The sequence below is a fragment of the Nothobranchius furzeri genome, chromosome 14 (genome assembly GCF_043380555.1).
Source record: "Nothobranchius furzeri strain GRZ-AD chromosome 14, NfurGRZ-RIMD1, whole genome shotgun sequence".
NCBI lineage: Eukaryota > Metazoa > Chordata > Actinopteri > Cyprinodontiformes > Nothobranchiidae > Nothobranchius > Nothobranchius furzeri.
Window position 1 is genome coordinate 51,601,706 of NC_091754.1, and position 22,699 is coordinate 51,624,404.

The 22,699-nt window shown below is 42.4% G+C and overlaps 1 protein-coding gene across 2 annotated transcripts in view; it reads left to right on the forward strand.

Annotated features, from left to right (window-relative positions):
* Window positions 1–22,699, forward strand: part of LOC107381064 (E3 ubiquitin-protein ligase Midline-1) — a 153,920-nt gene that overhangs the window by 113,014 nt on the left and 18,207 nt on the right. For both annotated transcript variants that reach the window (XM_054743149.2, XM_015952553.3), the window contains exon 3: window positions 19,906–20,001. In XM_054743149.2, coding sequence (XP_054599124.1) covers window positions 19,906–20,001 — 96 coding nt within the window. The remainder of the gene's footprint in view (window positions 1–19,905; window positions 20,002–22,699) is intronic.

Here is a 22,699-nt window from a genome sequence, read left to right on the forward strand (position 1 = left end):
CTCTCATTTCTTCAATCATTGTGACATCGCCACACAATTTCTGATGAGTGATCCTACTCTGACCCCTAATAGAAAAGGACAGCTGAAGTTTGTGGGCGTGGCCTATTTTCTGAAATAGCGCCCCCTATGACCATTAAAACTGTCAGCCCCAAGCCATGCTTTGACTGAGGAACACGAAATTTGGCACACTAATGTGGTGTCTCAGGACCTACAAAAAAGTCTCTTGGAGCTAAGTGCAAAGTCGCACAGGAAGTCGGCCATTTTGGTCCAAGTACTCGATTTAGTGGTTTTCGCACACATTGTTTGGAGAGTGTTGCACCATCGCCCTTTTCACCAATCGCCTTCAAACTTCTGCTACATACTCTTAAGACAAAGGGGGAAAAATTCAACCATCGGATTTCAAATAAGTATAAAGGTGTGGGCGTGGCTAAGCCTCAAACTTTGACCTTTCGCCATTACATTCCTTGACTTAACAACTCCCATGTGCATGATCAGATCTATATCAAACTGTGTCTGTGTGATCATTGACCACAACTCAAGACAATGACAATGTGGACAGCTGACATCACCTAAGCCCCGCCCCCTGACTACAGGAAGTCGATTTTTTCATGGTGAAATGCCCATATTTGTCCCCTCTAATTTAGTGAACATGACACTAAGGTCATGCACTGTCTTCATGATGTTGTAATGACCATTCAGATCTGCTAGCTTTTCAGAAAGGGAGGGGATTTGATGCCATGGCGAATTCTGGCGTGACGCTGTGACCTTACGTTTGACTGTAACTTCCACAAACAGCCTCCGATTTGCCCGAGACTGAACATCACATCACCAGTGTGGTAAAGATAGAGTATCTCCTAGTGGTGAGACGTGTAATGGTGGGCTCAGAGGGGATGCTGAGTCAGGGTGAGGTGTGGACGAGGAGGCCGTTCACGGTTTCTGGTGTCGGGTTGGTTGACTTTCTGTTCTGCCAGACGTGCCCTGGTGCCCCCGGCTGCCGGACAGGATGGAGAAGCGCGGAGCTGGGTTTGGAGAGGGTCGGGGATGGAGGGTAGGGGGTGCGGAAGGAGGGCGAGCAGCTTCGCTGCGAGGGCCGAACGACGCTGCTTGCAGCTTTAATTAGGCCCGAGCAGTGAAGCTGCGAAGGCCTATTGTATCTGCTCCGTTTATTATTTTTTTTCTTTTTTTTTTTCTTTCTTTTTTTTTCTTCCGCGTCTTTGGATGGCCTTTAGGGGGTCTAAGCATATCCAAAAACTCACCAAATTCTGGCCCAATATAGAAAGTGCGTGAAATTTACGTATTTCACTGGCAACGTGAAAGTTGGTAAAAAATTGTTTCAACAGCACCCCCTGGAAAATTAAAAATACCCCTCCGCTTTGACCTTTTTTCATAGTAGAGTGATGAAATTTGGTACACTTGTAGAACTCAACAATACGCACAGAAAAGCCTCTTGCACCCATGGTCAATATCAAACAGGAAGTCGGCCATTTTGGACTAAAGTGGCCATTTTGACCCCATTTTGGCCATTTCTAGGGTCTATATTTGGTTGAACAGTTTGGTCAATTTTCGCACGATCGTCTCAAAAATAGTGTGCGATCGAACAGAAGCGATGGACGATTAAAATGAGACAATAAAATTGACTTTTCGTAAATACTGAAGGGGCGGGACCAGGCCTCAAAGTTCGAGCACTCGCCAAAAAAATTCAAATTGCTATAGATTCATAAATGAAAGAATTACAGTTAAAGAAATGTTCTATGGACAATTGTCGTCGCCCTCCGAAGACAAATGAATGGTCGATTGATGATGTCACATAAGCCCCGCCCCCTCAGGACTTAAAAGGTCAAGTTTTACTAGGAAATTTCCCAAAATTCGCCCTTTCAAATAATCACCCCAAATTTGTAGCAGGTAACTGAAGACAAGTTGGGGTTGCTTGGCGTCACTGTATGGGAGTTTTCTGAAGAAGGCGGGGCTGTGGCGGCGCGGCGAAGTCAGGCGTACCGACGTGGCCTTACGTTTGCCTCCCATTTCGTCATTTCTAGAGATATCGCCACGAAACGTCTTGGGAGTGATCCTAGTCCGGCCCCCCCAAAAATGTGATGTGAACATCCGGTGGGCGTGGCCTATTTTCTGAAATAGCGCCCTCTAGGACCATTAAAACTGCCAGCCCCATGCCATGCTTTGACTGACGAGTACAAAATTTGGTACACTAATGTGGTGTCTCAGGACCTACAAAAAAGTCTCTTGGAGCCAAGTGCAATGTCGCACAGGAAGTCGGCCATTTTGGTCCAAGTGCGCGATTTAGTGGTTTTCGCACACGTTGTTTGGAGAGTGATGCTCCGTCGCCCTTTTCACCAATTGCCTTCACACTTCTGCTATATACTGTTAAGACATAGATGAAAAAATTCAGCCGTCGGATTTTAAATAAGTATAAAGGTGTGGGCGTGGCTAAGCCTCAAACTTTGACCTGTCGCCACGCCACTCTTTTTTTCACAGCTCCCTATTGGACTCCTTTTAACCAATCACCACCAAACAGTTGCAAATAGCAGCAGACAAGTTGAGGTCACTTAGTCTATAGTACTGGCAGGTTTCGAATAAAGGCGGGGTTTTGGGAGCATGGCAAAATTCGCCATCACGACATGGAAATACGTTTGTCTCTCATTTCTTCAATCATTGTGACATCGCCACACAAGTTCTGATGAGTGATCCTACTCTGACCCCTAATAGAATTGGACAGCTGAAGTTTGTGGGCGTGGCCTATTTTCTGAAACAGCGCCCCCTAGGACCATTAAAACAGTCAGCCCCAAGCCATGCTTTGACTGAGGTTCACAAAATTTGGCACACTAATGTAGTGTATCAGGACCTACAAAAAAGTCTCTTGGAGCCAAGCGCAATGTCGCACAGGAGGTCGGACATTTTGGTCCAAGTACTCAATTTAGTGGTTTTCGCACACGTTATTAGGAGAATGATATCTCCTCGCCCTTTCCACCGATCACCTTCAAACTTCTGCTATATACTCTTAAGACATAGAGGAAAAAATTCAACCGTCGGATTTTAAATAAGTATAAAGGTGTGGGCGTGGCTAAGCCTCAAACTTTGACCAGTCGCCATTACCTTATTTGACTTAACAACTCCCATGTGCATGATCAGATCAATTTCATACTTTGACTGTGTGATCACTGACCACATCTGAAGACAGTGACAATGTGGACAGCTGACATCACCTAAGCCCCGCCCCCTGACTACAGGAAGTCTATTGTTTTATGGTGAACTGCCCATATTTGTCCCCTCTAATTTAGTCAAGATGACACTAAGGTCATGCACTGTCTTCATGATGCTGTAATGACCATTCAGATCTGATAGCTTTTCAGAAAGGGAGGGGCTTTGATGCCACAACGAATTCTGTTCTGGTGGACGTTTCTGCTCCGCGCACGTGCCCTGGTGTCCCGGGCTGCCGGCCAGGAAGGGGCGCGGAGCTGGGTTTGGAGAGCGTCGGGGATGGAGCAAAGGGGGTACAGACGGAGGACGAGCAGCTTCACTGCGAGGGCCGAACGACGCTGCTTGCAGCTTTAATTATTATTACGCTTTCTTTTTTCTTCCGCGTCTTTGGGTGGCCTTTAGGGGGTCTTAGCATATCCAAAAAGTCACCAAATTCTGGCCCAATATAGAAAGTGCGTGAAATTTACGTATTTCACTGGCGATGTGAAAGTTGATAAAAAAGTGGCTCGACAGCGCCCCCTAAAGAGTGAAAAATACCCCTCTCCATAAAGCTTAGTTTATCGTACAGTTATGAAATTTGGTATACTGGTACTACTCAACAGTCCGCACAAAAAAGCCTCTTGCAACCATGGTCAATATAAAACAGGAAGTCGGCCATTTTGGGTTGAAATGGCGATTTTTAGCCGTTTTGGCCATTTCTAGGGTCTATATTTGGTTGAACAGTTTCGTCATTTTTCGTACCATAGTCTCAAAAATAGTGTGCCATCGAACAGAAGCGATGGACGCTTCAAATGAGAAAATAAAATTGACTTTTCGTAAATACTGAAGGGGCGGGGCCAGGCCTCAAAGTTCGAGCACTCGCCAAAAAAATTCAAATTGCTATAATTTCACAAATGAAAGAATTACAGTTAAAGTAACTTTCTATGGATAATCGTCATCGCCCCCCGAAGACAAATGAATGGTCGCTGGATGATGTCACACAAGCCCCGCCCCCTCAGGACTTAAAACGTCAAGTTTTACTGGGAAATTTTCCAAAATTCGCCCTGTCGAATAATCAGCCCGAATTTGTAGCAGGTAACTGAAGAGAAGTTGGCGTTGCTTGACGTCACTTTATGGGTGTTTTCTGCAGAAGGCGGGGCTGTGGCGACGCGGCGAAGTCAGGCGTACCGCCGTGACCATACATGTGCCTCCCATGTCGTCATTTCTATAGATACAGTCACGAAACGTCTTGTGAGTGATCCTAGTCCGGCCCCCCAAAAGATCTCATGTGAACATCAAATGGGCGTGGCCTATTTTCTGAAATAGCGCCCCCTAGGTCCATTAAAACTGTCAGCCCCAAGCCATGCTTTGACTGAGGAGTACGAAATTTGGTACACTAATGTGGGGTCTCAGGACCTACAAAAAAGTCTCTTTGAGCCAAGTGCAAAGTCGCACAGGAAGTCGGCCATTTTGGTCCAATTACTCGATTTAGTGGTTTTCACACACGTTATTAGGAGAATGATGTCTCGTCGTCCTTTCCACCTATCACCTTCAAACTCCTGCTATACAATCTTAAGACATAGAGGAAAAAATTCAACCGTCGGATTTTATACAAGTATAAAGGTGTGGGCGTGGCTAAGCCTCAAACTTTGACCTTTCGCCATTACATTACTTGACTTAACAACTCCCATGTGCATGATCAGATCTATATCAAACTCCGTCTGTGTGATCATTGACCACATCTCAAGACAATGACAATGTGGACAGCTGACATCACCTATGCCCCGCCCCCTGACTACAGGAAGTCTATTTTTTAATGGTGAAATGCCCATATTTGTCCCCTCTACTTTAGTCAACATGACACTAAGGTCATGCACTGTCTTCATGATGTTGTAATGACCATTCAGATCTGATAGCTTTTCAGAAAGGGAAGGGCTTTGATGCCACGGCGAATTCTGGCGTGACGCCGTGACCTTACGTTTGACTGTAACTTCCACTAACAACCTCCGATCTGCCCGAGACTGAACATGGCAATCAACAATCATGCCCTTTATTCAACGAGGCACACACCGTTGGTGAAAGTTGTGTAATGTCACCACAGCGCCCCCTACACACCATTAAAACTGTAATAACTCCTACAGACGAGGTCGTAACTGCACCAAACTTGCTATGTGTACTCACACAATGGCACCCACCACAGTCCTGTGGTAAGTTGTTGATATTGCTTTAGCTCCGCCCCCTGACAGATATTAGGCCCTTAATAACACATGCATGATGCAATTCACACCAAACTGCACACAAATGACTGTCATCAACCTACAAACTTCTTCATGGAATAATTCTTAAATTTGGGACAGCGCCCCCTAGATACAAAAAACCTTTGTAACTTCTGCAAAAAAGTTCCAAACTACATCAAACATTGTGGGAGTCATCACACATCTGCAATCAACACATGTATGTGATCACTTGTTCAATTCACTTTAACTCCACCCACTTACAGCTTTTTGTCTCTAGATGACCCATGCAACGTTTGATTGATTCCAAATTAACAGAAAACCATCTTTGATGACCAAAGATGACCTCTATGGCATTTACTTGTAAATGGTCACAACGCCCCCTAGATGGGTTCAAACTTTATTAACTTCTAAAGTCAAAGTCAGAATGGCATTATACTTGGCTTGTGACATCACGTGACTGCACCAAACACATTGATGTGGTTGTTGATTCAAATCCCTGTAGCTCCGCCCCTTTCAGCTCACTGGCTTTAGATAACACACACAACGTCCGTTTGATGCCAAAATAACAGAAAACTGTCCTTGTCAACCAAAGCTGACCTCAATGGGATTTTTCTGTAATTGATCACAGCGCCCCCTAGATAACTTTAACTTTCGAAAACTTTAATAAATATGGGCAAAAAAGCACTAAAGTTGGTCTGTGTCATCACACCAACAGTGTGCTAAAGATAAAGTATGCCCTAGTGGTGAGACATGTAATATAATGGTAGGCTCGGAGGGGATGCTGATTCAGGGTGAGGTGTGGATGAGGTGACTGTTAGCTTTTCTTGGTGTCAGGGTGGTGGACGTTTCAGTCCGTGGACGTGCCCTGGTGCCCCGTGCTGCCGGCCAGGACGGAGCGGCGGGGAGTTGGGTTTGGAGAGCATCGGGGATGGAGCGGAGGGGGTGCGGAAGGAGGGTGAGCATCTTCGCTGCGAGGGCCGAACGACGCTGCTTGCAGCTTTAATTCAAACTTGCTGCTGCTTCCAAAGAGATTCGGTTTGGTCTAATTACAGATAAATGCAAAGGCCCTCCAACGTTCTTTATATTACACACATAATGAATTTTAAACTTTAATTTCATTCTGCTCTGAAGTATGAAATTTTCTAATATCCTTTAGCCAGGTATCTGGCTCGATTATCAAGTGAGATTTCATTGTTTCATGCTGATTTGTAATCTCTCCTGAATAATTAAGCAATTAGCATAATGACTGCACTGTGCAAGAGAGCCGGAGGGGTATTCAGAGGCATGCACACAGAGTGAGTGTGGGGAGCGTCATTAGTGAGTAGGTATGGTGTCTTCAGTGAGGTTGCAGGTTAACAAGCACCACTCTTCTGCTGGGTACAGGTCGACCTAATTGGGCAATGACTGATAAGGTGAGAGGAAAATCGGTAAAGAGTTGCTTATGTATGAATGTGCTTTGAGGAATGATTTAGTATTACATTAGCTTGACATACTTGGATTATTACTTCCTACATTTAGCGGATTAAAAGTGGATTGCTGCCGGTTTTAAATAGATCTAATCTACAACATGTCTTGGGGGCGACGGTAGCACAGGACTGAAGTGCTTGCCCTGTGATCGGAAGGTTGGGGAGAAGGCACTATATCAAATACAGGCCACTGGTAGATCTTGTGACACTGGTGATGCACCTTGGATGTGGTTTGTGTCCATGCAATATAAAAACTATCACTTAGAAGCACAATTTACTTTCTTCACCAAATATTTGTGCAGCTATACATTAACAATTTGCAAAACCCAGCATAAGGTCAAAGACTGCAGGTACCTCATACCGTCATACAATTAATGAGTCTTTTCAATACTTCAACATGTCCTAAAAGGCTTCAAGCCATGGTACTGGGGTGGGGGTACTACTAGAACACTAGAAAGTTCTTGCAGCCCCTTGAAGCATAATGTCTCTCAGAAGAATCCATCAGTAGCTTTAGCCCATCAAAAAGCCAGCTTTGTGTGATGACAGTTGTTATAATCTGACAGACGTGGTAGTTGGAGCAATCTGAAATATATATTTATTCAAACAAGAAGTTGTAGTGAAACAAAAATCATGGAGCCTTTCTGAAGCGTATTTGAACGTGAGGGTTCGGGGTGTTTGATGGACACCAATGGAAATGTTCATGTTTCATGTTGGGGTTTTACCGATTAGAAATCTTATGTCTCTTATGTCTCGCTTTTAATGGAAGTGAATCAGGAGTTTTGGGGGCATTTGGTGTACTTTGAACCTTTTGTTTGGGAACCAGACGTTGTAGGGAATTGAGTCAGATTGGTGGAACAAAAACAACATTCCCTGCATTTTGAAATATACAAGTCGTTTGTGTAAAATTATGGGGGTTGGAACAGTGATTTGTTGTTGTTTTTATTTATTTATTTAGGACAGTGCATGTTAATGAACATAAATGTAAAAGCAGATTACATGAATGTAAACATGCCAGATTATAGCCAAAGGCTAATTTCCATCTGTTGTCCCTAGACATAAAAAGACATAATAATTCATAAAAATTCATCATTCATTCATAATAAAAACTCCATCACCAAACTTACACATACACACCATTCTATGCACAAATAAAACATTAAAACTATACAACTCATACATGATCACACACTTGATTTGTCCATAACCAGTTTTTAACCTTTGCCTTAAACTAGGGCTGTAGCGAAGCCTCGACGAAGTCGACGGCTCGATTCTAAAAATTTGTCGACGTCAGATCCGGAAGTCGACGCACCGCGCCCACTTGTTGCATCCCCAGGAGTTTGTAAATAGAGGAAGAATCTGCCTGTTTTTCCTCTAGTTCGCCCTCTTCTCCTCCTTCACTAACATCTCCGCCAAATACCGAAGACCCGGAACAACGTCCGTCCACTACTAGATTATTTTCCTGTTTTGCCCCTTCGTCTCCCGGCAACGGACAACAACTTCCGGGGTCAGATGCGCTGCTTCGTGTCTATCGCAGATGTAGAAAATCACCGGGAGTGCTTCTCCCTTCATTAAAGGAGCTACTTTCAGACATTAGGAGAGCTGTTTTGGTGGTAGCAGACTCTCCTCCATGCTGGTCTGTTTGCTGCTGGGTGTTTTTGTTTTATTTAAACTTGGTAACTTGAACTTAATGTTGGTAAAGCTACTGTTAGCATCTTCGCTAACAGCTTCTTGCGTTGGGATAAGCTGTTACGTTTTGGTTTAGAGTTCATCTTTTTTTGTGGTGTAGATCTCCCTTTTATTACATTTAGAGTGTTGTGGGTTTTCGGTTTAGTGTAAAATATCACCTGAGTTTGGTTTAACCCGTAACACCACTCGCCTCACGCACATAAGTGACCAAAACAAAGCAGCATGGAGACACTCCATCTTCTACCACCTCTCAGGCAGCAGCCTGCTCTCCCAAGTTCTACACGTCACCAGAACATAACCAACCAACACAATAAACGCAGTGATATAAAAAATGGAAGGCCTGTAGTGTTTATTCTCTTACAGTAAGAATTTATCAATTTTTTTGAGGAATTTATTTGAGATTTTCTGGTTTTTGTTAATTGTGCAATAGAAAAATAATCATTAGATTAATTTTCTAAATAGTCATTAGAATAGTCGACTATTCGATAAAATAATCGTCAGAATAATCGTTTTAAAAATAATCGTTTACCCCCAGCCCTACCTTAAACAAATTGAAAGTCGAGCATTCTCTAATGGGTTGAGGAAGACTGTTCCACAGATGGCCACCCTTGACAGAGAGGACGTTCTGCCCAAATGCAAATGCATTTATTGTTTGTGAATCTGAAACTGCTGTGCCCCAAGCACACCATGTGACCTAAAGTGTTTGCATCATTTGGTTGCTTCTGTAAAGCAACCTAAATTGTGTTTGAAGAGTTTAGGTTGCTGGTAGAAATACTAGTTCTTCTGTACACATCTAACAGTGAGTGGCAACCAAACCCCAAATGGACATATAACCTTGAGCTCTTCCATCAAAAAGTTTCATTAGCCTTTCTAAAAGCCCTGTAATGTTAAAAGAAAGGTATTTGTTGTATTTGAAAACGTAAATGTGACTTCAGTGTTAAAATAAGAATGGATTCCAAAAGCATCTCTGGAGACGAGCTGATCAGTGAAGAAACCGAACCTTCACTAGAAGCAGTAATTATCATGAGTCATTTTCCTTGTTTGCATGTAAAATATCCTCGACATTATGTCACATGACCTAAGAAGTCTTATGCTGGTAGGCAACCTTTTAATTAGAAAACTGTTCTGACTTCAGTGACGAGCTTTAAGCTCTTTAAATGTTATCATACATGGAGGGGGGATATTTCTTCTTGTTTCAGAAAATAAGGATAGACTGAGGAAAGAAACAACCTCCTCATTAATCTTCATTTACAAGATATATTTAAAGGAACGGTTGACCAAGTCCCTACACCAGACGGCAAATAAGCAAAGGGCCTGTATCATGCTAATATATGATACAACATTGTTGGGACTATTGAACATTTTTCATGAAATATAAGTTATTTTCATGAGCCATTCCCTCAACCTGGATATAAGACGTTATGAGACGCTAGAATTAGATGAAATCCTGCATCTGTTGTGTGATTTCCACAATAATACACAGCTGCAGACCTGGAAACCAAAGATTCATGCCAACATATCCCACTCAGCCAAAAAGCAGCTTTGGGATGGTTTTCATGAGGAAATAATAATATAACATGGTTGGAAGCTCCAAAAATTGCATTTTGCTTTATATAAGACATTTAAACCTAAAAGTACAATCAAAGACATTGTTGAACCAAAACTATGCCAAAACTGTTAAAATACCCAAGTTATTTAATACATTAATAGTTGTTAATGTACAATGCCAAATTATGTAGCCAATAGCGGGCAATATTGTAAGTATTCAGTGATGTGGACCAATGAAAAGTAAGGAAATGATCTATTGGCCAAAAAACACCTACAGTCGAATCAAATGAGCGTTGGCAAGAATTTTTACTGATCTTGTTGACTTAATTGTCTTTAAATGTTATATTTTCTTTATGCATAAAAATCTTTTTCCCGGACCAGTGGGGATAGGTCCAATGACACGCACAGTGAGCTTAAAAAGTGTTCAAAATTTGGTAAAATTATTGTACATATAATACAAAATGAATAATGGACTTTTCATTTGTCATTGTCACACAAAATCTTAAATTTCAAATATAGTTTTTTCCCGCACAATAAGATGCCATGTAGACCCATGTAATAGAACATTTTATGAACGACGTTTTTATTCTGTTTCTCCCTCAACACCAAACAATACAACGACCTGGGGTCTCATTTATCAAACATTGCGTAGAATCCTTACTAAAACCGTACTTAAGCTCAGCAAAAAAATTTGTGATCTATCAAACATGGAGTATGCACAGCTGCATGCAATCTCCGCTTCATGAATCGGAGACTAGCGAGAATGGTTCTCAGCTGCATTTTAGGCCTAGTCCACACGTAGCCGGGGTTTTTTAAAAACGAATATCCGCCCCTCCAAAAACTTGCATCCACACCACCGCGTTTTAAAAACAGACTCTGTCCACACGTACCCGGATAAATACGTTGTTAAGGACATGCCAGACCTGTAGGCGGCAGTACTTCCCCCGTTCTTAACCTCGTCCTTCGTCTGTGGTCTTCCGCAAGGAGCAGTAATTCCGCTTGCAAATACAAATGAGCAGAAAGCGCTTGGACAATTGATGAATCGGGTAGTGACAGAGCGCAGCTCTGAAGGCTTCCGTGATGTCGGCTAGTGTAAACACAGGACGCACACGTGATGTCAGCATTTTTTTTGTCGCGGAAAGTGACGTTGCGGACCTTAAAACTCTGGTTTTGTCCGTCCACACGCAGACACCCAAAACGGAGAAAACGCAGATCTTCACTTTGGCCGGAGTTTTTAAAAAACTCCGTTTTCGTGTGAAAAAACTCCGTTTTCGTGTGGATGACAGGCCAAAACGTAGGAAAATATCTACGTTTTGGCAGATCCCCGGCTACGTGTGGACAGGGCCTTAGTCACATCCCGCCCTCACCACACCCACTTACTGCCATAAATAGTCAATGCAAAGTGCCTTGTGGATCTCATGCATATACATAAGCCGGCTGTTGCAGCGCTCCGAAAATGACATGGTGACCGTAGATCAAGGAAGCACAATTTCACAGAAGCAGAAATTGAGGTACTTGTGGGTGAGGTGGAGAAATGAAAGGAAGTTCTTTTGCAAAACAAACAAGAGAAAATCCACGGAGTGGCACAGCGTTGCTGAAGCCGTCAATGTTGTGAATTCTTCAGAGAGATTTGTGGCGGATATTAAAAAAATGGTCCGATCAGAATTTGATCCCCAGACTACCAGGTGAAAGTCACGCACGCTAACCAGTCAGCCAAACAGAGATCTCCCCTGTCCAACTAGCCAGGGCGCATGATCAATCGGGTCACAGTGACAGGACACACACTGTCACAGACGCATGACATTCTGTCTCAATCTGTCTCCCTGCTGATATTCTGCATTCCGTATTCTGCGTTTCAGGCTGTGTGTGTGTGCGAGTGTGTACGCATGTGTGTGTACGCGCGCGTGTGTGGGGGTCTTGTTCTGTGTGAAAACGAAGCGGTACAAGTGATAACGCTGCAGGATTTCATAATTGTATCCTTCTCAGCAGCAGTACTGCAGGTGCTCTCCATGTCCAACATGTGCGTAAGCCAGGTCCTTAGTCAACTTAAAGTTGCACACATTTTTCTGCTAAGTTTTCTTTGATAAATCCCAAGGTTTGCGTGGAGAGTTGCTTACGCAGTTTTCCGACCCCGTTTTGTGCGTAAGCAAGCTTGATAAATGAGGCCCCAGTACTAGTTCTTGACCTGGTTGTTGGGTACCCAAGAACTAAAGCAGAGGGGGCCATGAAATTATTATGGTATGCTAAAATGCAGGAATCAAATGTCTAAAAAGAGGTCACATCTTATATAAATAATTTCAAAACTTAGATCAAGTTGTTAATTTGAAACATACTTAAATTATTCCCATAACTTGGTGTTTATGCTCATTATTCCAGCGCTTAAAATCATCCTGCTGTATGCAGATGGGCCGCTATACCTCAAGAGAGCAACAGCAGCAGCAGATGGTCAAATACAACACGTATGATTGCTTCATTAACTTCATCGAGTCGATCATATGTTTTGTCTTTTTTTTTGAAAATGCATCTGCACACAAGCACATCTGTTTAAATAATCTTATGAGCTGCCTTTAGGAAGGCTTTAGAACCAGAAGTTCCCATATTGACCCATATAAATCTAAGTTACTTTGTTTTTTTTAATGAAATGTTCAACTGTGGAGAATATGACAAGAAGCAAGATATAATTAGTTACACGCTGGGTTACTATGGCAACACTTTTGATTAGCATCTCCTAAAACAAAATGTACTTTCAAGTAGTTCAAAGTACTTAAGATGTTACAGATCGCCCAGTTTTTACTTATCCTCCTTTTTCATATTTTTTGCTGAGTTTGACAAGTTGAAATGGTTTTATTTTCTGGGACATTTCAGTCTTATCAAATTGTGCCTTCGATCTGCTGAATATGAGATTTCCCACTTTTCACAAGAAGAAAATAATATCAGATGATTGGAATAGTTTTTTTTTGAGTCCCACTGGTGGTTTGTGTCTGATAAGAGCCATGTGGGTTATTGTGGGAACTCCCATCCCTTTTCAGAGATAAAATTACCCCTCCGTCACAGGAAATTGATGGAGGACGTGGTTGGAAATGGCTTATAAGCTCAAAGGTCTGAGCAACAAAAAAAAAAGAAAAAAATATCCAGAGGATAAAAGAAAGGAGCTGCTTTTTTTGTCAACCTTGTTCTCAAGTCACAGATTTTCTTCCAAAACGATAAACTGTTTAATTTTTTTTAACACAAGACAAACGCAACAAATTACCTTTCTATTGTTACTGGACCATTCCCGTTAGCATCATTAGCATATGCCTGTTACCTCCCCGACAGGAGGTGTTAAAATGTGAAGGAGGGTGTAACATAAGAATTGTGACAGTGGAGTTAAAATGGGTTTAATTGTTATAAAGTGTTTTAAAAGCAAGTGCAAACAGATGGCAAGCAATACTAAAATAATGCTAAACGAAAAATTCACTATAAAGGTTAACAGTTAAAAGACAAATTATCAACTACATTAAACACCAGAATAAAGCTTTATTAAAAGTTTTACCTAAACTGAAGGTGTTTTAAAAACACAACAAAGTTGATAAAAGTCTAAAAACTAAAGCAGAGTTAACATTAAAACTGAGTCAACCAAGTTGAAATCAACCAAAGATCCCTATGGATCACTCAGTTTTTCCCTTTAAAAACTCCTCAACTCAGAGTTAAAAAAGTTAAAACTCATCACAAACGAAGGGGTTGAAAACGAAATGAGGCCTGGAGGACAGCAGAACCCCTGTACTGCTGCCTCCCAGACTGCTGAAGGCACAGCTTTTTTATCCCAGGTGTGGGTCATCAGGAGGATTCAGCTCAGTTGTGCTCATCAGCAGCCTGGAAGAGAGGAGGAGGAGGGGCGGCGTCGGGCTGATCACCGGGGCTGGGTGATCCTGGCTCCTGCATCCCAATCATCGACATACATATATGGACAAAGGGTTTCCATAGCCTCCAATAATACGTTTTTGTACTAAAATGGGAGGTGGCCACCACCGCCATTTTGACCGTGTCACAGTTTCCGTCAAGCTCATACAATTCCACAAAAGGGAAGAGAGGTGGAGCTGAGGGTGGGGCTGTGAGGCTGGGATCAACTGACGACACCCGGTTGAACTAGCTACAAGCAAACCTGAAGCTAACCCAAAGCTAATGCGGAGGTGGGAGCTAAGTTAACGGAGGTAGCAACCTAGCTACAACCGGAGTTAACTGTGCACAACACCAGAGCTTCTGAGTCAGAGATACGCCGGGCTGACCGCTGGGTAAAACCGGGTGGAACACAGAGGTCTCCAAGAGCTCCACAAGCTGGCAGCCGCACAGCAGACAAGCGCCGCTGCGATGTGAGATGCGCAGAGCTGCCGCTGGGGAGAACCGTGTGGAAAGGTTTCCATCCCAGAGCTCCACAAGCCGGCAGCCCGCGCAGCAGACAGAAGCCGCGATCAGACAGAGATGCGCCGAGCTGCGGGGAGGGGTGAAACGGGTGGAAAACATCGGTCTCCCGAGAGCTCCACAAGCCGATAGTCGGAACCCAGCTCCACCAACATGTTATATTTCAACCCATTTTCTAAAGTGCAGCATTATGTTAAATGCACTGGGTTTTACCCTATTACATTTAAATTTCATGGTTAAACAGTACATGTTAAAATCTAAGCTCAGCTCGGCAGTGACCTAAAATACATAAATATAATTTTACTTACCGAAAAAAAATGAAGTGGAGACTCCTTGGACGCTCTATTAGTGCAATTAATGCCACAGCAAGTCATTTTGCCCAACAATTGCACAAAAAATATCCAAACAAGAATACACAAACACAGAGACTCAAAATCCTGGAGCAGTTTCCAGGCCAGACCGAGGCTCTACTGAGGCCTAGTCCACACGTAGCCGGGTTTATTTAAAAACGAATATCCGCCCCTCCAAAAACTTGCATCCACACTACCTCGTTTTAATAAAAAACTCTGTCCACACGTACCCGGATAAATACGTTGTTAAGGCCATGCCAGACCTGTAGGCGGCAGTACTTCCCCCGTTCTTAACCTCGTCCTTCGTCTGTGGTCTTCCGCAAGGAGCAGTAATTCCGCTGGCAAAAACAAACAACCAAAAACCGCTTGGGCAATTGATAAAGCGAGCGCAGCTCTGAGGGCATTCATGCTGTCGGCTAGTGTAAACGATGGTGTAAACACGGGTCGCACACGTGATGTCAGCATTTTTTTGTCGCGGAAAGTGACGTTGCGGACCTTAAAACTCCAGTTTTGTCCGTTCACATGCAGACACCCAAAACGGAGAAAACGCAGATCTTCGCTTTGGCCGGAGTTTTTAAAAAGATCCGTTTTCGTGTGAAAAAACTCCGTTTTCGTGTGGATGACAGGCCAAAACGTAGAAAAATAGCTATGTTTTGGCAGATCCCCAGCTACGTGTGGACAGGGCCTGAGGCCTTTCTACGGAGCTAGTTCTGTGGTCACGTGGGTCTGATGCTCATTAATTATACAGAATTTTAGGCTTTTAATACACTTAAACAGAAGAGTGAGAGAAAAAATTCACCCCTCTCAGAGTTGTCATGAGTGTAAACTAGATCATTTAAACCAAAAACATGTTTTGGTACCAGGCTGTAAACATGTTTATTTCTGCTGTGAAATTGGTATTTTTAACATGGGAGTCAAAGAGGATTTGCTCGCTTCTGACACCAGCCCCCAGCGGATGAGGGTGGAACTGCAATTTATTTCACTTCCGGGTTTGATTCAATTTCGGAGCCGCATTGTGGGGGCTTGCTTCAGGTGCATCTCTAATCTGCAGGTAAAGTCGGCTACAAAGTTGTAGTCAAAGTAGCTGAGGGGGGTCAGAAATGTCGCCAGATTTGTCGCTAGGCGCTTTTTGAAAAAAAGTCTTTAAGGGGGTCTGAAAAGTCGTTAGAAATGGTGACAAAGTCGCTAAGTTGGCAACACTTGTGGTGCATTCAAGGAACATTGGAACTCTGATGAGTTCAGTAACGTAGCACATTTAAAACTTTTATAAAAAACAGAATAATACTGTAAGACAAACACCAGTTTGCATGTTACATTTCTGAATACTAAATACTGCTTCTTTTTACACAAAAGTACCAAACAAAAATAAAAAATCTATATATTGTCTGTTAGGTCACTATATAGCACTGAATCACAACAGAAGAATACATCTCAAGGCACTTGAAAACTACAAGAGAAAATTCATTTTAATTCAATCATACATACATTCCTATCAATTTAATATTTTTGTGTTTAAGAGTTCCCTTCTCTTCAGACAAAATTTTTTTGTGCCATCTTTCCTTGATGTTTTAAAGGCTGCTGTTTTGTATTCTATGGGTTTTTTATTTTAATAAAATATAAAAAAATAAATTCAATTATTTTTTTAATAAAATCATGCAGGTTTAATTTGATTTACTCTCCAAGACCGGTGACGTCATGACGCAAACCAGATGACGTCATTGCGTCGTATGCAAATTAGCACGTGACGTCGTCTGGTGACATCTAGCGACTTTTTGGGGGAACTTCAGCTACTTTCAGTCAAAAACAGTTGGCAACACTGATGGTTGGTTGGCTCGATAACGGTTTTGATTTTTTGCACTCATTTGCCCCACCTTAAGAGGATCTCATAATTTTTTTTATCAGCCAACAGCAGAGAAAGTGTTGCTTCTCATCTAACATTAAAATTGTCACACATAGCCTTGTGCATATTTTAAAAAGCCAGTCATTCATCAAACCTTGTCATTCTTGTTTGTGTGAAAAAGAAATGCACGGGCATTGATCCAACAAACATTTCTTACTTGTAAGAACTTTATAGTGAACAAAAGCCTGCATGGTTCTTTCTTTAGTTTTAGTGAATAAAATCCATCTTTAGAGAACTTTGGGTACTCTGAAGGGTTCATTTGTTTCTTTCTGTGCTCAGTTTCTTTTGCTCGAGGCTTGTTACATCCCCCAATGACACACACACCGTCTTCGTTTCCATCGAACAATGTTCCTTTCTTGCTGTACTTTTTTTTTTTTTATCAGAGATCCTTTTTTCCCTTTTACTTCTTTTTTCTTGCAACAGTAATCTTGGTTCCTTTCAAACGGATACAAAAACAAATACTTTTTTTCAGATTTACAGAGGAGCTAAGTCAGGGAGAATTAGGTGTCAAGCAAACAAAGCTGAGTGTTCAAACAAATAAAAAACCTTTGTGACGAGAAAATCCACATACAGTATAGATGTGAGAAATGCCAGGTAAACAAGTATAGTTCTTACCTTGGTCTTGGCTTTACATTTTCCCACTTCTATATTCTGTTTTCATTGTGTGGTTTCTGTCTCCGTGACTCTGGTTTCTCGGATCCGTCACAAAAACACAACAAACATAAAGGCAAGAAATGCTTCAACACTCGGGTTTAAAACTCTGGAAATATCTAATATTTGTCTAAGATCAGATCAGACGACTACATATTTTCTCTGTAGTTTATCCGTTCTTCCTCATCGTGAGTATACTTTTACTAATATTTAATAATTTACTCAAAAAGAAAAACCCAACGCATTTCAGAACATGTTTACAACAAGGAGGATTACTTTATGCAAAAACAGAAAAAATCAAACAAACAAATCATAAAAGCAAAGCTTCTGAAGAATGACTAGGGTTGGGTACCTTTGACATTTGAATCGATTTGGTACTAATTCCCGGTACCTAGGAATCGATACCGGTACTTAACGGTAGCAATTTTCAATACTTATGAGTGTTTAATATTTTAATTCTCTTTTATAATTAAATATATTTTTTTCTCAATATATAACCATATTTGATAAATATCACGATAAATAACATACAACTGTTTGTATTTTAACATCCTCCTTGTAGTTTTATAAGCTGATAATTAAACTGGAGCAAACATCTTTACTGTGAACTAAATTTACTGTGTGTGTGTGTGTGGGGGGGGGGGGGGGGGGGGGGGGCATGCAGGAGTGTCCATCGCAGGGCAACAGAGACACAACACTCACACCTAAAGACAATTTAGAGAGACCAATTAACCTGAGTCATGTGTTTGGAGTCTGGGAGGAAGCCGGAGTGCCCGGAGAGAACCCACGCATGCACAGGGAGAACATGCAGACTCCTTGCAGAAAGAGCCCAGGCCGGGATGTGAACTCAAGACCTCCTTGCTGCAAGGCAACAGCACTAACCACTGCACCACTGTGCAGCATGGGTAAAGTTCAATGAAATTAAAATTGTTTACAAGCAGCAGAACACTATTCCTCAGAAAGAGATGGCATCCTAAAACTGTGAGTTTATCTGCACAAACAAAGGCAACTGTCATGGAATTGTCTATTTGCCATATCTAAGGAAAGTGCCGCTTGGTGAACCAGAACACTGTATCAGAGGAATATGCATTTCTTCAGAAATTGAACCCTGCATCGGACACAAGTACGATTAGTCAGAAACAGAAGCTTGCAGGCTTCAGAGGAAGGTGCAGTTGGCCAGAAGTGGAACACTGTATCAGATAAAAATGCAGCTGGCCATGCATCAAAGGAAGGTACGATTTGACCTGCAGGATATGGTCAAACACATTCTGGTCTTTTGTGTTCTTATTTTGATAATCTCAATCCACTGTGTCTGTTCTTCAGAAACGTATTAAATTGTGGATTAGCTAACCAAAAAGTAGCCCAGATGGGAGGGGAAGGAAGGGTGGTACACAAAGAAAGATCGAACAAATTGTTATTTCTTTTTCAATGTCCACCTTCTCTGTACTTCGTTTTTATCTGAGGTCAACAGCGTCATTTTCCTGCCCAACCAAGCCCTCGTGTCCGTTTTGTGCCATCTGCGGATTAAGGTCATTCATTAAGCCCCTAGTGGCACGACGAAACACTCAAAAACACACAACTACTAACATCTCTGTCTCTGTTGACTGCTGTTTGTTCAGTATCCCCCTCTGGCTAGAGCCATTTTAATCCTCTGAACATCACAACTGATGAAGTGCACAATGTTACCAAAAATGAAGTTAAAACTGAACTGCAATGTGACGTTTGAAATAACGTTGAGCAGAACTTTTTGCTAAATGTGTTTTGGGAAATGTTGTAATACTTTTCATCTTGGTTTTTAGTGCAATCTAAAAAGTAGCAACACAGCTTAATGACAGATTAAACTCGCCTGATTTGGCAATTATTTGAAATGTGGAAGGAAAGCTCTGACATTTGAAAAGAAGCTTTTAAAACGACAACAAAAAAGTGGGTGAAAGAAGGATGGATTGAGGGAAGAAAGGAAGGGGAGGAGCGTCGAGGGACGGCGCTGACGTGCTGTCACCTGTTTGCCGGTTCGTTTGCTGCGAGCTGTGCTGCGTGCACTCATAGGGGAAGCTTTTGAAGCCTGATTTGTCGCTTGGCTTGGTTTGCACATGGCTGGATGCTCAGTGGAGTGGCTGTCCCAGTCACATCCTCTCGTAGAGTAGGAGCTACTGTCTGAGGCTCAGACGGGGCAGGATGAGGCGGCAGTACAGGGACGAGGGGTATTACCCTCATTCAGAGGTATGTAGACCACTATTGCAACTCAAAAACTTAGAAGAAATGGGGCTTGCTTGTGCAAAAATATAAATTGATACAAATATTTATTGTACGCTGTTTGATGGATCTGCAATGACACGTTCTTACGCTTTCGTGAAAATGCTTTTTTTTCAGGCAGGCTGTTCTCCTATGTGTCTGATGCTCTTTTTTTCTTGTTTTTTTAATGCAACAGTATATTTATGTACGTTTTTCCAACTTTTTGCTTTTTTCGTTTGCAACAGCAAGCCCTCGACTCCAACCTGAGCAATTTAATCAAGAGGAACAATGAGCTGGAGTCTCTAATGGAGAAACTGATCCAGACTTGCCAACACGTAGAGGTGAGTCCCAACGGCCTTGTGGGGTCACACTGACTCAAGATGGTGAATGTTATTTAATAAACTGCACTTTTCCTTTGGTTAATGTGAGATTTGTTCCGAAAACCATCCAAACTGTAATCAAACTTGCACTAATTTTCTATATATGTGATTAAAGCTTGAGCTACAGCCTCCACTCATCCAGTACAAATTCTTTAAAACAACAAACAGCCCTAAATTTCTCACTATTAAACATTGTTTGCCTGAATTTATCATTTTGTGAGGATGTTTGCATGCGTTTAGTTCTGCCGAAGGCAGTTCTGGGCCAAGCCTGCCTGTTCGCGTTTGTGTTGCACCACTAAGATGCTTTAAATAAAGCAGTGCCACAGGGTTTAGAAATTACTTAGAGCAGCCTCTCTCGCTGCCTGCCAAGACCTTTCCAAAGTGCAAAGAAAAAGAGGATTGTGATGTGTTGAGAAGATTTAATTCCTTTCATTTCACTTGAAGTGTTTTGTACACGTTTTACATGAGATGAAGGGAAATTTGAACCCCAACCAAATACGAGCCTTTTTTTCTCTCACTGACATTGAACAAATCATATAAAAAATTAAGTTTGTTGCTTCTATAATAGAAATCTCCTTTGCAAGCTTGAGCCCACACAGCAAATATGTTCTAAACAATTATTGTGTGATTGCTTGCTGGAGGAAAAAAAAGTGATAAACCATCTTTGTAGACCAATCGTAATTGGAAATCTTAAACACAAGTTCTCAAGGACCACTATCCTGTTTTGGATGTTTCTCTGTTCCAACACACCTGTTGTGAATCAATGGAGATTATCCTGAACTTAGACATACTGAAGAGGTCATTCAACCATCAATTCAGGTGTGCTGGAGCAGAGAAACATCTAAAACATTTAAAACAGTGGCCCTAAAAGATTGGCGTTTGCCCCTTTGGTGGCATAGGTTTCCTTTGCTCCCTTATGATAGTACATAGCAATGGTAAATGGCCCGTATTTGTTTAGCGCCTTCTTAGGGTTCTACAACCCCCCAAGGTGCTTCACAACACAAACAGTCATTCACACCCTGGTGGGGATGAGCTACGATGTAGCCACAGCTGCCCTGGGGTGCACTGACAGAAGCAAGGCTGCCGAGCACTGGCGTCACCGGTCCCTCTGACCATCACCAGCAGGCAAGGTGGGTTACGTGTCTTGCCCAAGGACTTAACAGCAGCATTCTCTGGTCGGAGCCAGGATCAAACCTGCAAACACTGCTGTCCCAGTGATGACACTGATAACTAGAACAGCAGTAAGCAATGTTGTCCAAATCACTCCGTCACGGTTTTGTCGGCCCTGCTTCCCCGTGGTTTGTTTCATGCCTAGCCAGCCTTAACTCATTCACTGCCAGCCGTTTCTTGATCGCTAACGGCCTTCGCTGCCAGCGTTTCTCACCGTTTTTACTGTTTTTTAAGAGTCACAGAACGTTGCGCGCTAGGATGATGTCGACGCCAAAACAAAGCAGAGACTCACCTCTTACATCAGGAAGAATCCGCGTGTTTTCAGCATTATCCGTTCTTTCCTAATCCGTTGTCGAATTGTGAGCGGCAGACGCTTTTCCGGTTCGCGCCTCACTTTTTTTACAGGAACGGCCCAAAACGATCTCCTAACACATTGATGATCTGCTTCCTGATCACGTGACGTGTGACGTATGCGGATGAAGATCGGCTTCAGGGCTGAGATGTTTGTTCTCTCAGCGCGGGGGCTCGTTCCGATTTTCAAACAGTAAAAAAAATGCAAATAACGACTTTAGTCGTCAATGGCAGTGAATGAGTTAAACACCCACCTATAGTTTGATTGGCTGGCTGATGTCATGTCACTCTCATGTTGACAGCCTGGATGCAGTGAGTTTAACATCTTCTCTGACCGCAGTCCGGAGTGGTCGGAGCTGCAGTGGCAGCGTGAGGACATCTCTGTCTCTGTTGAGCGCTCTTGGATGGGAGAGGAGGCCATGGCAACAGTGCTGCTCAATAGGAAGTAGGCAGTGGTGTGCTTCATGTCAGATTTTACAAAAGCAACACTGCTCATGTCCACTTTTGTTGACTAACATGTGGCGCTTAAGAGTGATACTTCGGACTTCTCTGCACCACTTTAACAGAGGCTGCCTATAATATGCCCACATCTGTGTTTCTAAGAAGGCTGTGAAAACACAACCTGGCTGTGCAGTGGGTGGGCTTCCCCCACCTGGCCCAAGCAGAGCTGACCAACGTATAAATTATCCCACTGGACTCCTTACCCCCTGAAGATTCTTCATCAAAGACTCTAGGACTGAAAATGAGGCTAAAACCCAAAGAAAAACTAGCTGTTACATCAGGTGATTGAACGCTGCCCGTACATGTGGATGATAAAAGCATAGCAGCTCTCTGACCTGAATTTGACAAACGACGTAGTGGGGATGGACTTAAAAAGACAGAAAAGAGAGGCAGAACAGGTCAAATGCAGTACGCTGCACATTATAAATGCAAGCATTTTGCAGCTGCCAACCTGTTCCTGTTGTTAAAATCAAACATAACAAAGGACTTGGACCCTCTATAGACTATTTATTGCACGTGGAAAAACTAGGAAATTATAAACAAATTTAATTAATAATCAGATTGTTGAAATTTTCAAAATGACAGGATTTTACCATAACCACAAATGATAGGCAACCATCAATGTATAGAGAAGTGG